We start from the raw sequence: 13,859 nt of genomic DNA, 5'->3' as shown, positions 1-13,859 counted from the left end.
GAACTGGTTAGTCTCCTAGAAGCAATGGGAACCCTGGGAGAAAGAATTAATGTTGACCCTAGTGTCATGACCTTTGTGATCATGAAGCTAGAATTCTGGCCTAGCCAAACATTGCCTTGTAGGCTAAAGAGAGGCAGGTATTCATGGCCACAGGCTCCCACAGGCGTAAGGATGACATCTGTAATTTGCCCAGACTTTATCAATGATTCCCTCAGCTATGGAATAGGTACTTGTTGTTATACCCATGTTACAGATGAGGATTTTGAGGGCACAGGGAAACTGAGAAAAAGTGCCTCGTGTAACACGACCAGTGTGGCGATGTCGGGATCTGAGGAAGCCTAGACCACCAGGCTTCAGAGTTCAGGAAACGAACCACCGAAATTGACTGTCTTCTTCATACTTATTGTGTGGATCTATCCCTGATCATCGATGCTTTTCAGTCATCTTTTTGATTTTCTGGACTCACTTTTACTGCTGTTGAGCTTGGTATACAGAACAAGAAGATTGGTGTAGATGAAAACACGAAGGTTTTGAAGTGGATGAAAAGATATTCTTGGATATCCTTTCAATGGAATGCTGGAACCTTTGGACATTATTTGATTTTACAGATGTGTGTGTCTTTGCTTGCTTCTGATGGGGTTATTTTACAACTCTGTAGAGACAAAAGCTGACTTACAGGAGACTGATAGTAATACAAAGTGTTCCTTCCATTAAAATGCAGATGGGCTCCTGTGGAATGGGGTTGTTAATTGTCCTGTGGATATTGACCTGTTTTTCCAGTTTGCCTCTATTTGTCAATTTTATGCCAGCATTAAAAAAAATTTTTTTTATGTTGATTTTTGAGAGAGAGAGAGGGAGAGAACATGAGTGGGGAGGGGCAGAGAGAGGGAGACACAGAATCTGAAGCAGGTTCCAGGCTTTGAGCTGTCAGCACAGAGCCCAATGCGGGGCTTAAACCCACAAACCATGAGATCAGGACATGAGCCAAAGTCAGACGCTTAACTGACTGAGCCACCTAGGAGCCCCTGTTCCAGCATTTCTTAACTGACTATAAATGCGTGGTAGTTTAAGTTCTCCTTTGAACTGGTTGTAGTATTATACCAGTCCCACCATCCATTAATGAGGTAAATAAAATATTTGACACATATTCTTTTGTATTATGTGGAAGTTGAAGAAAGATTCTCTATGACCACATTCTAGCCAGGCTCCTCTGAGCCCTTTTTTTGACTAGGCCTCAACCTTGGCCTATAAAGACTTGAGTGAAACACTAACATAATTGCCAACAGCATATGGCCACATCCCTACAATGACCTTAGCTAGGCCCCCTTAAAGTGCCTGCCCGAGAAAACTCAAGGATCACAAAAGAACTTAGTTTGTTCGAGACAGCACCTGAGCCCCGGGCCCCTGTCTGCCAGTGTCTGTGGGAGGGCAGGAGCCTAACAGACCCAGATGGTTTCACATGGACTAGACCTCCTTTCTTGTAATTTTTCACTCTGTTCTGCTCTCTGGGTCTCTACTCCATCCTCCCTTTAAAATACACATTCACCCTGTGCAAATCCAAGCTTAGTTCAGTTCACGGTGGACTCTTTTCCCTATTGCAATAGTACATTACTATTTAAAATCTCCTTACCACTTTACCTAGGGCCCAGCTTCGTTTATTTTACCTTTGAAAAAATTATCTCCTAACATGGGTTAAAATCACTTAATTCTCTGCACTTCATGTTCCTTTCAGATTCCTCTTTAATTGTCTAATTGATTGAGAGGCATTGGGATAGAGGTCTCAAGGTTCTGGTATTGGTTGTTTTTAATGGCTTAGTTAATAACTCATTTACAAATAATATAGTACCATAAGGGCTCAGGCTGTGTAGGCAAAGAGTTTGGAGCTGAATCCTGATTCTGCCTCTTATTGGGTAAGTAGAAGGGAATGATCTGGAGAAGGAAGCAAAGGGAAGACATTTGATTTTGAGGTCAAAAGGAAGTCCTTACATGAGCTCTCACTTTAAAAGAACACACATAAGGGCCTCTGGGAGGCTCAGTCAGTTAAGTGACCGACGGACTCTTGATTTCAGCTCAGGTCATGATCTCACAGATCAAGTTTGAGCCCTACATTGGGCTCTATGCTGACAGTGCAGAGCCTGTTTGGGATTCTCTGTCTCCTGCTCTCTCTTGCCCTCCTTGCTCTCTCTCTCTTTCTAGAAACAAATTAACATTAATGGGGCGCCTGGGTGGCTCAGTCAGTTGGGCATCTGACTTCGGTTCAGGTCATGATCTTGCGGTTCGTGATTTCGAGCCCTGCGTCGGGCTCTGTGCGGACAGCTCAGAGCCTGAAGCCTGCTTTGGATTCTGTGTCTCCCTCTCTCTCTGCCCCTCCCCTACTTGTGCTCTGTCTCTCTCTGCCTATCAAAAATTAAAAAAAAGTAAAAAAAAAAAGATGAACACATATAAAAGGTGTCCAAAAGAGGTGTTAAAAAGTTATTCTGTCACTTGTTAAAATGATAAGGTAGACAAAATTCAGGACTAGGTACTGAGGTTCTGCAGTAGGGCAGGGACATTGGGCTTAGCTCCTAATTTAACAACCAGGCAAAGTGGGACTTCCTAGTGGAAGGGGTCAGTGGATAGAAAATTGAAGAAGAAGAATCACGAATAAGGGGGAACCTGGCTAACCCGACCTGATAGGGTTCTTGCTGGAGGCAGGTCAGGGCGGCCAGACATTCCCTGGGGGATGGCGGGGAAGGAACAATCTGGTCAGATATCAATGGGGATCTTCTATCAAGGGTGGGAGATTCTGGCTGAACTGACCTGAAAGGATTCTTGCTACAACGGGACTCTGGGAGAGCATACCCAAGGATGGGGCCCTCAACGGGCTCAGAGGAGCCTGGCTGAATGAAGTTCAGGCAAGAAGAGAGTCTTTGTCAGTGGCTAGGACAGAGAGCAAATACAAAAGAGGGGAACCGGCCTGGAGTGAAGGTCAGTCTCTGCTGAGGTTCTTGAAAATATTAATGACAGAAGAAAGGATTTTTTTTTTTTTTAAGATTCATTTCCAACAACAGAAGGGAGAAAGAAGACCGAACCACTCTGGTTCAATTGGACTTCTCTCTTCTCTTACCAAGGAAAACAGTCTCAGTTGGAAGGGTCTGAGGCAAGTTGAAGTTTTCAGTCAAGAGGAGATGACAGAGGTGTGTTCAACAGGGCAGGGAGACGCAGGGCCAGTGTTGAGTGGAGCCTGATGCCTGGAGATGATTTGCGTAGTTTTCAGGGAGCTGGCATGCCTCCCAAAGCTTCACCTGTGGTAATTCCCTGCCAAATCCTACACCGCGTTAGTAAAAGGATGATTTGTGAGCTGTTAGAATGGGGGCTTCCGCGTGTTCGCTGAGAGGCCATCAGGGCAGACTCATCCCATCTCCCACGGGGCAGGGGGGTGTCTTTGATGAAGTGCACGTTTGCTCCAGCACGGTTTTTGACAAAGATGCTCGTGAGATGCATGTGAACAAGTTGGAGAATTGCAGTCTCGATGACGTTGTAATTGCAAAACTTTCTGGATATGTTTATACTCATTTATACTTGAAGTGTGTGCTGATGGAATGAAGGGCCTGACCTCTCTGGGTTGTTTTCCTTTTTTTTAAAAAAGCTTACTTATTTATTTTTTGAGAGAGATACAGAGTGAGTGGAGGAGGGGCAGAGAGAGGGAGACAGAGACAGAGAGAATCCCAAGCATGCTCCACACTGTCAGCACAGAGCCCCACGTAGGGCTCTAACCCAGGAACCATGAGAACATGATCTCGGCCAAAATCAAGGGTCAGACACTCAACCTACTGAGCCACCCATGTGCCCCCAGATCGTTTTCTTTTTCATCTCCTTTCTTCCCTAAGTGTCTGAGCTTGGGCAGATCGCTAAACTTCTCTGGCCTTTCAACATTATGTAAAAAAAATGCCTCAATCTATGTATGACTACATGAATAATTGGTTCATGTATGCCTAGAGGGATATAATTTACCTCTGAGTTCTGTCCTTGATTCTGTTTGACATCTTTTGTGATTGACTTAGATAATGGCAAGTTTCTAGATGATGCAAAGAGGTGGGAAAGCATATGAATGAGTTCTGGCCCCAGAATCGAACAATCTTGGATATGAACCTTGGGTCTGTCACTTCCCGATTGGATGTTGAGCAAGTCTCTTCACTTCACTAGCCTTGATTTTCTTTTCCCTTAAATGAGAACGATAGTAACAACAACAACAATCACAAAAGACTTGGTGTAAAGACAAAACTACTATAGAAGATACTACATGAAACACATTTAGTTAATGAATCCTCCACTAACCATTAGCTGTTCATGTTATATTATTACTAAGCTGGGAACAGGAACGTTGGATAACATATCATGCTTCAGAATTACTGTAGGGTGAAACCAGGAGCTACTACCGAGAATCTAAAAGGCTTATGAACAACCCGGCATCTGGGATTCACTAATCCACTGCATGCGAACAGAATGGGAATGACCTGGTTTAAGAGCAGCTCCTGTCAAAAGCCTTTTAGGGGCTTTAGGTGACTGCTAGCTCAGAATGAATTGATGTGGCATGGCATCCAAGAAAGTGGATGTCTTCGGCTGGGTGAATGGAGGGCAAAAGAAGCTACAGTTTAACAGTATTCTCACCCTTGTAAGGGAGAGCATGCCCACAGAGCTGTGCTCAGTTCTGCCCTTGTGTTTTTAACAAATGTTTATTTATTTATTGAGAGAGAGAGCACGAATGGGGGCAGGGCAGAGAGAGAGAGAGAGAGGGAGAGAGAGAGAGAGAGAGGGAGAGAGAGAGAGAGAGAGGGAGAGGGAGAGGGAGAATCCTAAGCAGGCTCCACGCTGCCAGAGCAGAGCCCAGTGCGGGGCTCGATCCCACGACCTGGGAGATCTTTACCTGGGCCCAAATCAAGAGTTGGATGCTCATCTGGCTGAGCCACTCGGGTGCCCTGCTCTTCTGTTTTTTATTGAAGAAGTAAGGTAGGAAGCTAGACTACCTGAGTTCAAATCCTTGCTCAATGAACTCGGGCAAGATATTTGATCTCTCTGTGCCTCCGTTTTCTCATCTGTAAAATGGGAATAATAAAAACTTGTGCTTATCTCATAGGGCTGCTGTGAGGAGTCCATGGGATGTAAAAGTAAATATGTCATGCTTCCAAAGGCGTCTGGCTCATAGTAACTGCCAGTCTAAGAAGGACATTGTCAGTGTCCCAACATGACACGGTCAGAATGGTGAGGGGTGCAGAATCAGTGTGACAGGCAGAATAGTGGATGGATTATCCTCCTCTTATCCCCCCATCTCCTGTCCCAAACACATATGCCACTCCCTCGATATAGGCAGGACTTCACAGGTTTGGACTCTTGCCTAAACTGGAATGCTCAAACTCACACCCTATCGGGTCTCTAGCACCAGACGTTAGAGATCATTTAGTTTAGGGCCCTCATTTAAAATATGCTCAAGGTCAAGTAGGAAGCTGAGAGCCGAGGTCCTCAAGCCCATGTCCTCTGCTTGTTTCACTCCCCACCTGCCTCCTTCCCTCCATCTGCTTGTCAAAGTCTGGCAAGCCCCAGCTCAACTCCCACCTCTTCTTAGAAGTCTTTTTTCAGATCCCCCAAGGTGAACTGGTCTACACTTTCCCCATAGCTACACCATGGCAAGCTCTGAACATTTTTTATCATACTTACCAGACTTCTTGGTATTAGAGTTCACCATCCATGCTTCTGTCTTCGCCCGGTTTGCCTGAAGAACAAAGACACAATTTACTCACTTCGCATGTGCACTGTGCTCTGCTTACATCAAGGCCATCATGAAACGCTCATTGACTTGATTATTAAGGTTGTGTAATGTGGACCACTTATCCTAGAAGAGAGAAGATTTAGCAGAATGGAACTGGGCCTCATGGGGAGGAAGGATTAGATTTAGCTACTCTGTTCCAGAGAACAGAACGAGGGCAAGCAGTAGAAGTCACCAGGGGGCAGATCTGATCTGTTTGGTTGGAGAGAATCCTTCACAGGACAGGCTTTTATTTATGTATGTATGTATGTATGTATGTATGTATTTATTTATTTATTTATTTATTTAAGTTTAAGTTTATTCATTTTGAGAGAGAGAGAGAGAGAGAGCATGCACCGGGGAGGGGCAGAGAGAGAGAATCCCAAGCAGGAATCCCAAGAGAGCCCGGCAGGGGACTCGATCTCATGAAACAGGAGATCATGAGCTGAGCCGAAACCAAGAGCTGGACACTTAACCGACTGAGCCACCCATGTGCCCCATGACAATCCTTGAATAAGGAGATGGGTGTCTCATGAGAAGTGAGATTCCATCAGTGAAATTGTTCAAGCAGAAGCGTCATGACCACCGTCGGGGATGAGGAAGACAGGAATATACGATACATCCCTGAGATTCCCCGTTAGCTCTCTGTGTTTCAACATCATAAAGATCTTGGTGCCATGTTAGGGTTCACGTGTAGTCACAGACACAGTATTATGAGGGGTGCACTAACAGGTTTGAGACCGAGTCCGGCAGACCTGGGCCCCGGTACAGCTGGGTCTCAGCTTGGCTCTCACCAGTCCAGTGTGCAGAAGGGACGGTACCTCCACAAAAAGCCAGCCCCTTTCCCCACTCCCTGTGTTGCTTGCAATATCCCCTCCCTCACCTTTCCCCGTTCTGCTCATTTCTGTCCTGTGCACCTGCAAGGTCAGCTTCATGCTGAATTTTACTACAGTGAAAAGTCCTGAGTGTCTCACGGTTGTGTGCTGAAGCCTCTGAGCTTAGCCTCGGGGTGTAGTGTTGTATTCAAACCTTTTCGAGCATTTCCACATAAAGGCCCTGAATCCATCTTTTCTAGGCTCTTAGCCTTGGAGCTATAGTTTTTTTGTTTCTTCTGGCCATTCCATTCCATTTTCAAAGTATGGGTCCAGCTATTACTTTTCTGGCTGGGTCCCCAGGTAGACTTTTGTAAGCTTCCAGCCACAACCTTTCCATTTTCATGGGCTTGTCACCATCAAGTAGGTACCCCTCTGGTATTGCTCTCAGGATCCCGTTTTCCCCATTTTGGGGGCTCCCGTCTAAGACTTCTCCCCAACCGCTGCATACCCAGGTATTGATTGTGATCTCCCATTGACCCCTCTCCCCCAAGGTCTACCTAGTTTTCTTTACAACACAGTTTGGCTTCCTACCCACGGCCCTGAGTTCCTCTGGCATCTGGCCTCGTTCGTAAGGTTCTCGCTCAGAGGGTTCAGGTCAGTAGAATATCCACCATTCATCAGCCTGATACGTTTGCAATCTCCAAAGTATCTACCTTCATAACGTTCATTTCTAGGTAATATCAAACTTAAGAGTGGGTTCTATTTCAAAAGTTCATTTGTTTTTTTTATTTTAATATTTTTATTTATTATTTATTTGTTTATTTATTTATTTAGAGAGCATGTAAACACGGGGAGGGGCAGAGGGAGAGAGAGAGAGAGAGGGAGAGAGAATCCCAAGCAGGCTCCCTGCTCAGTGTGAAGCCGGATGTGGGGCTTCATCTGATGACCCTGGGATTATGACCTGAGCCAAAATCAAGAGTCAGATGCTCAACCCAGGCGCCTCTCAAAAGTTCATGTGTAAAGGACTTGTTTAGAACTCACATTTTTTTCCTTGCCGTAATGTTCTTCATGGTGGTTAGTTTTGCCAGGCCAGTCCAGGAGAACCCATCTAACCTTCAGGATTAGGCTGGACCGCCAGGACCACAGAATGATTAGGAGTAATAATAGTTGAACAGAATACAATCATGGAATAGAACAGTGTTTCTATGGGGAAATATTTTCAGAGTTCTAACTAAGAATGCTGGGATTCCTTTAACTGCCCGCACTTTGCACCCTTAGTAAAAGAAAACAAAGCCACTACAATTTAGGGAGGGGTTACTCTGCACCAGGCGGGGTAAACTCATTATGTGAGTTATATGGTTTCATCCTCATGTCAACACTGATGGAGAGTGGTGTCGGTACTGCTATTAATCCACCTTTTGAAGATGAGGGAATGGAGGCCAAAAGAACTGATCTCAGTGACTTTGGACAGGGATTCCGGTAAAATAAAATCTGGTGAGTGCTAGGAAAGGCACAGGGATTCCAGAGGACGGAAGGGGTGAGAAGAGAATCAGATGGGGCGACAGAGGGAGTAAAGGTTGGGTCAGGGCCGGGGAAGGTGGAGGCAAGAGGCTGTGGACATGACAGGCAGATTGGCTCCGTGTAGGACGGTTATAGACAATATATATTCTCTTCCCCTGTGACGTGTCTTTGGCAGACCCTGTTGGAAGGTGCTTGAAACAACAGAGAATAGCCACGGTCTGCCTATGAGAAGGAAGAGTGGCAATAGGCAGTTTCAGTCCTGGAGGAGATCCAGCATGATGTGGGGGAGCCCTTTATGGCCCCAGCTGTTCATTGCCCCCTGTGCCCGTGTGCCTATGACTTTGTGCCCTCCCTTCAAGACTAGGATGCTCTGCCTTGTCCTTCGATTCTGGGCTAAGTTGTGTACCTTGCTTCAACCCTTACAATATGAAAGTCAGGACTGAAGCCCAGGCTTGGGGGACTTTTGTCCATTAGAGCTTGCTTTCTTGTACACACTGCGTAGTAGCCATGACGACATGTCCAGGCCCGCCTGATGAGGCTGAGAGATACATGGAATGGAGTCCCAGCTGACCCAGAGGGATCCTGCCTTGATCAGCTAAACCCCACACATGAGCGAGGCCAGCTAAGATCAACAGAGCCACCTGGTCTATATCAGCTGAACCTTGCAGACTTCTGAAAAATAAGTGGTTTTTTTTAATTAAACAAATCAAACTTTTAATTTTGAAATCCATGTAGATTTACATGCACTTGTAAGAAATAAAGATCCCATAAAAAAAAAAAAAAAGATCCCATGCACCCTTTATCCAGTTTTCCTCAATGGTAACATCATGCAAAACTATAGTACAGTATCATAACCCGGATAGTGACATTGGCAGAGTCAAGATACAAAATACTTTCATCAGCATAAGGATCCCTCATGTTGCTATTTATGACTACATTCCCTTCCCTCTTGCTCCCACCCTCTCCGTAACCCCTGGAAACCCCCAATCTATCCTCTGTTTCTATTATTTTGTCATTTAAAGGATGTTATATGAATGAAATCATATAGGATGTAACCATTTGGAATTGGCTTTTTTTTTTCCACTGCATAATTCACTGGAGATATATACCTATGTTATCACATCTGTCAATAGCTTATTACCTTTTACTGCTGAGTAAAGTGTTCCAAGGTATGGATGTACTACATTTGTTTAACCCTTCATCCATTGAAGGACATCTGGGTGGTTTCTAGTTTGGAGCTGTCATGAATAAAGCTGCTACAAACATCGGTGTACTATTTTTGTGTAAATGTAAGTCTTCATGTCTCTGAGATAAATGCTCAGGTGCTCAATTTCTGGGTCATAATGGCAGTTGCATGATTAGTTAAAAAAAAAAAAAGACCCTGCCAAATCCTACCCTTTTACATTACCACCAGCAATGTATTGGTGACCCATTTTCTCTGCATCTTTGTCAGGATTTGGTGTTTATTGTCGCTACTTTTTATGCTTGCCATTCTGGTAGGTAGGTCATGACTTCTTATAGTGGTTTCAGTGTGTATTTCACGGATGAGGCTGAGAGATACATGGGATGGAGTCCCAGCTGACACAGAGGGACCCAGCCTTGATCAGCTAAACCCCACACATAGGGAGGCCAGCCAGGATCAACAGAGCCACCTGGTCTATACTAGCTGAACCTTGCAGACTTCTGAAAAATAAGTGGCTAATAATGAAGAACATCTTTTCATGTGCTTATTTGTCACCTGTATATCTGCTCTGGTGAAATGTCTCTTTGTGTGTTTTGTCTGTGTTCTAACTGGATTGTTTGCTTTTTTTACTGTTGAATTTTGAGAGTTCTTAATATATTCTAGATACTCATCTGGTTTTCACATATTTCTCTCCTACTCTGTACCTTGTCTTGTTATCTTCACAAGGTCTTCCACAGAGCAAATGTTTTAAATTTCGATGAAGTCAAATTTATTAGTTTTACCTTTTAATGGATCATGTTTTGGGTGCTGAGGCTAAGATCTCTGCCTAGTTCTAGATCCTGAACATTTTCTCCTACTTTTTCTAAATGTTTTACAGTTTTACATTTTACATTTAAGTCTGCAATCCATTTTGAGTTCATTTTTGTATAAGGGGTGAGATTTAGGTTGAGGTTCATTTTCTGATCATGGCTGTACAATTACTCCAGCACCATTTGCTGAAAAGGCTATGTTTTCTCCACTGAGTTGCTTTTGCACATTGTCAAAAATCAGTTTGGCATATTTGTGTGTATCTATTTCTGGTTTCTCCAGGGTGTTCTATTGATCTATGGGTCTATCACTCCACCAATACCATATAATCTTGATTACTATGGATTAATTCCTTCCACTTTTTTCTTTTTTTTTTCTTTTAGAAAGAGAGAGTACAAGTGGAGGAGAGGGGCAGAGAGAGAGAATCTTAAGTAGGCTCTATACTCAGCATGGAGCCTGATGCACGGCTTGATCCCATAACACTGGCATCATGACCCAAGCCGAAATCAAGAGTTGGATGCTCAACCAACTGAGCCACGTAGGCACCTCTTTTTCTTCTTTTTAGCTATTCTACTTCCTTGCGTGTCCATTTAAGTTGTAGAATAACTGCCTATATCTATAAAAAAATCTTGCCGCGATTTTGATAGGACATGCATTGTATCTGGAAATCGATTTAGGGAAAATTGACATGTATCCTTATCCATATTCTATATTCCGTTTATGTTTATCTATCTTGATCTATATTAGCTATATCTTATCACTATCTACTTATGTTCATTTATCTTTATCTACATATCTATATTTCATCTATATTGAATCTTCTAGGGGCGCCTGGGTAGCTCAGTCGGTTAAGCGTCCGACTTCGGCTCAGGTCATGATCTCACGGTCTGTGAGTTCGAGCCCTGCGTCGGGCTCTGTGCTGACAGCTCGGAGCCTGGAGCCTGCTTCCGATTCTGTGTCTCCCTCTCTCTCTCTGCCCCTCCCCTGTTCATGCTCTGTCTCTCTCCGTCTCAAAAATAAATAAACATTAAAAATATATATATATTGAATCTTCTAGTCCATGAACACACTATGTCTCTCCATTCAGATTTAAAAAATTTCTTTCATCAGCATTTCAGCATAAAAGTCCTGGGTATGTTTTGGTAGATTTACATCTAAGTGTTTCATTATTTTTGGGGTGATTGGCAAATGGTTATAAATATAAAATGGTTATAAATATAAAATGGTTACAAATATAAAATGGTTATAAAATATAAAAATTATATTTTTAGTTTTGGTGTCCACATGTCCACTGCTAGTATACAGACATAAAATTGGTTTTTGGATGCTTGTCTTATATCTTGCATCTTTGCTGAACTTAGTACTAGGAGTTTTTGATTTTTTTTTCTTTTTGCTTTGTTTTCTTTTTTCTTATTGCACAGGCTAACACTTCCAGCACCATGTTGAATAAGAGTGATGAGAATGGATATCTTTGTATTATTGCTGATCTTGGGGTGGGGGAAGCATTCAGCCTTTCACCATTAAGTATAATGTTGCTGTAAGCTTTTGGTAGATGTTCTTACCAAATTGAGGAATTTCCCTTCTATTCATATTTTTCTGAAAATTTTTACCATGCATAGATGTTGAAATTTGTCTAATGTCTTTTCTGCACCAATTTATACGATCATGTAATTTTTCTTCAATAGCTTGTTATTATTATACTGATTAATTTTTGAATATTGAAATGGCCTTCCATCCCTGGAATAAACCCCATTTGGTCATGGTGTATAATTCTTTTTATGTGTTGCTAAATTCTATTAGATAATATATATTTTTTAAGGATTTTATATCTATAATCAAGAGGGATATTGGTCTGTCGTTTTCTGGTTTTCTGCCTTTGTCTGTTTTTGGTATAAATCGAGCAAATTGGGAAATATTTCTTCCTCTTCTATATTCTGAAGAGATTGTATAGAATTGGCATTAATTTTTCAAACATTTAGTAGAATTGTCTAGTGAAACCATCTGGGCCTGGAGATTTCTTTCTTTCTTTTAAGTTTATTTATTTATTTTGAGAGAGAGAATGCTGAGGGGGAAGAGAGAGAGGGAGAGAGATAGAACCCCATGCAGGCTCTGCACCATCAGCATGGAGCCTGATGTGGGGTTTGAACCCATGAACCGCGAGATCACGACCTGAGCCAAAACCCAGAGTCAGACGGCTAACCAACTGAACCACCCAGTCCCCCCATGAGATTTCTTTCTTTTGAGTTTTAAAATTATGAATTCAACTTCCTTATAGTTATGTGGTTATTCACATGGCTTATTTCATTTTGAGTGAGTTGTGGTGGTGATGGTGTGTGTGTATGTGTCTGCGCTTAGGAATTGGTCTATTTCATCAAAGTTGTTAAATTTATGAGTGTAGAATTGTTTGTAGAATTATCTTATTATCCTTTTGATATCTACAGGGGCTATAGTGATATCTCCTATTTTATTCCCAATATTGGTAATTTGTGTCTTCTCCCTCTTTTTCTTTGTTAGTCTTGTTAGAAGTTAGTCAATTTCATTCTTCTTTTCAAAGAACCAACTCTTGATTTTCTCTATTGTTTTAAATTTCGTTGATTTTTGTCATTATTATTTTTAATTTAATTTTTTATTTTTTTAAATTTACATCCAAATTAGTTAGCATATAGTGCAACAATGATTTCAGGAGTAGATTCCTTAGTGCCCCTTACCCATTTAGCCCATCCGCCCTCCCACAACCCCTCCCGTAACCCTCAGTTTGTTCTCCATATTTATGAGTCTCTTCTGTTTTGTCCCCCTCCCTGTTTTTATGTTATTTTTGTTTCCCTTTCCTTATGTTCATCCGTTTTGTCTCTTAAAGTCCTCATATGAGTGAAGTCATATGATTTTTGTCTTTCTCTGACTAATTTCACTTAGCATAATACCTTCCAGTTCCATCAACGTAGTTGCAAATGGCAAGATTTCATTCTTTTTGATTGCTGAGTAATACTCCATCGTATATATATATACACCACATCTTCTTTATCTGTTCATTCATCAATGGACATTTGGGTTCTTTCCATACTTTGGCTAATGTTGATAGTGCTGCTATAAATATTGGGGTGCATGTGTCCCTTTGAAACAACACACCTGTATCCCTTGGATATATGCCTAGTAGTGCAATTGCTGGGTTGTAGGGTAGTTCTATTTTTAGTTTTTTGAGGAAACTCCATCCACACTGTTTTCCAGAGTGGCTGCACCAGCTTGTATTCCCACCAACAATGCAAAAGATATCCTCTTTCTCCACATCCTCGCCAACATCTGTTGTTGCCTGAGTTGTTAATGTTAGCCATCCTGACGGGTGTAAGGTGGTATCTCATCGTGGTTTTGATTTGTATTTATCTGATGATGAGTGATGTGGAGCATTTTTTCATGTGTAGGTTGGCCATATGGATGGCTTCTTTGGAGAAGTGTCTATTCGTGTCTTTTGCCCATTTCTTCACTGGATTATTTATTTTTTTTGTGTGTTGATTTGATAAGTTCTTTATAGATTTTGGTTACTAACCCTTTATCTGATATGTCATTTGCAAATATCTTCTCCCATTCTGTCGGTTGCCTTTTAGTTTTACTGATTGTTTCCTTTGCTGTGCAGAAGCTTTTTATTTTGATGAGGTCCCAGTAGTTCATTTTTGCTTTTGTTTCTGTTGCCTCTGGAGACGTGTTGAGTAAGAAGTTGCTGTGGCCAAGATCAAAGAGGTTTTTTCCTGCTTTCTCC

General features: G+C 42.4%; 1 protein-coding gene and 1 long non-coding RNA gene across 6 annotated transcripts in view; one reads left to right on the top strand and one right to left on the bottom strand.

Moving 5' to 3' along the window:
* The window catches only part of BCL2L14 (BCL2 like 14), a 37,995-nt gene extending 30,220 nt beyond the window's left edge, over positions 1–7,775 (bottom strand). The window contains exons 1-3 of one of the 3 annotated variants that reach the window (XM_019834525.3): positions 7,639–7,707; positions 5,695–5,749; positions 3,994–4,202 (exon numbers count right to left, since the gene is read on the bottom strand). In XM_019834525.3, the coding sequence (XP_019690084.2) occupies positions 3,994–4,025 (32 nt within the window). In that variant the 5' untranslated portion in view covers positions 4,026–4,202; positions 5,695–5,749; positions 7,639–7,707. Of the gene's footprint in view, positions 1–3,993; positions 4,203–5,690; positions 5,750–7,638 lie in introns of all 3 variants that reach the window. The other 2 variants (XM_023256783.2, XM_045061383.1) reach the window with 2 other exon arrangements.
* The window catches only part of LOC109501457, a 39,730-nt gene continuing 33,358 nt past the window's right edge, over positions 7,488–13,859 (top strand). For all 3 annotated transcript variants that reach the window (XR_006600548.1, XR_006600546.1, XR_006600547.1), the window contains exon 1: positions 7,488–8,091. This is a non-coding gene — a long non-coding RNA (uncharacterized LOC109501457). The remainder of the gene's footprint in view (positions 8,092–13,859) is intronic.

The sequence above is a fragment of the Felis catus genome, chromosome B4, assembly GCF_018350175.1.
Source record: "Felis catus isolate Fca126 chromosome B4, F.catus_Fca126_mat1.0, whole genome shotgun sequence".
In the NCBI taxonomy this organism is placed as follows: domain Eukaryota; kingdom Metazoa; phylum Chordata; class Mammalia; order Carnivora; family Felidae; genus Felis; species Felis catus.
The sequence above is the reverse complement of the archived record's forward strand: the minus strand, read 5'-3'. Positions and strand labels throughout refer to the sequence as shown.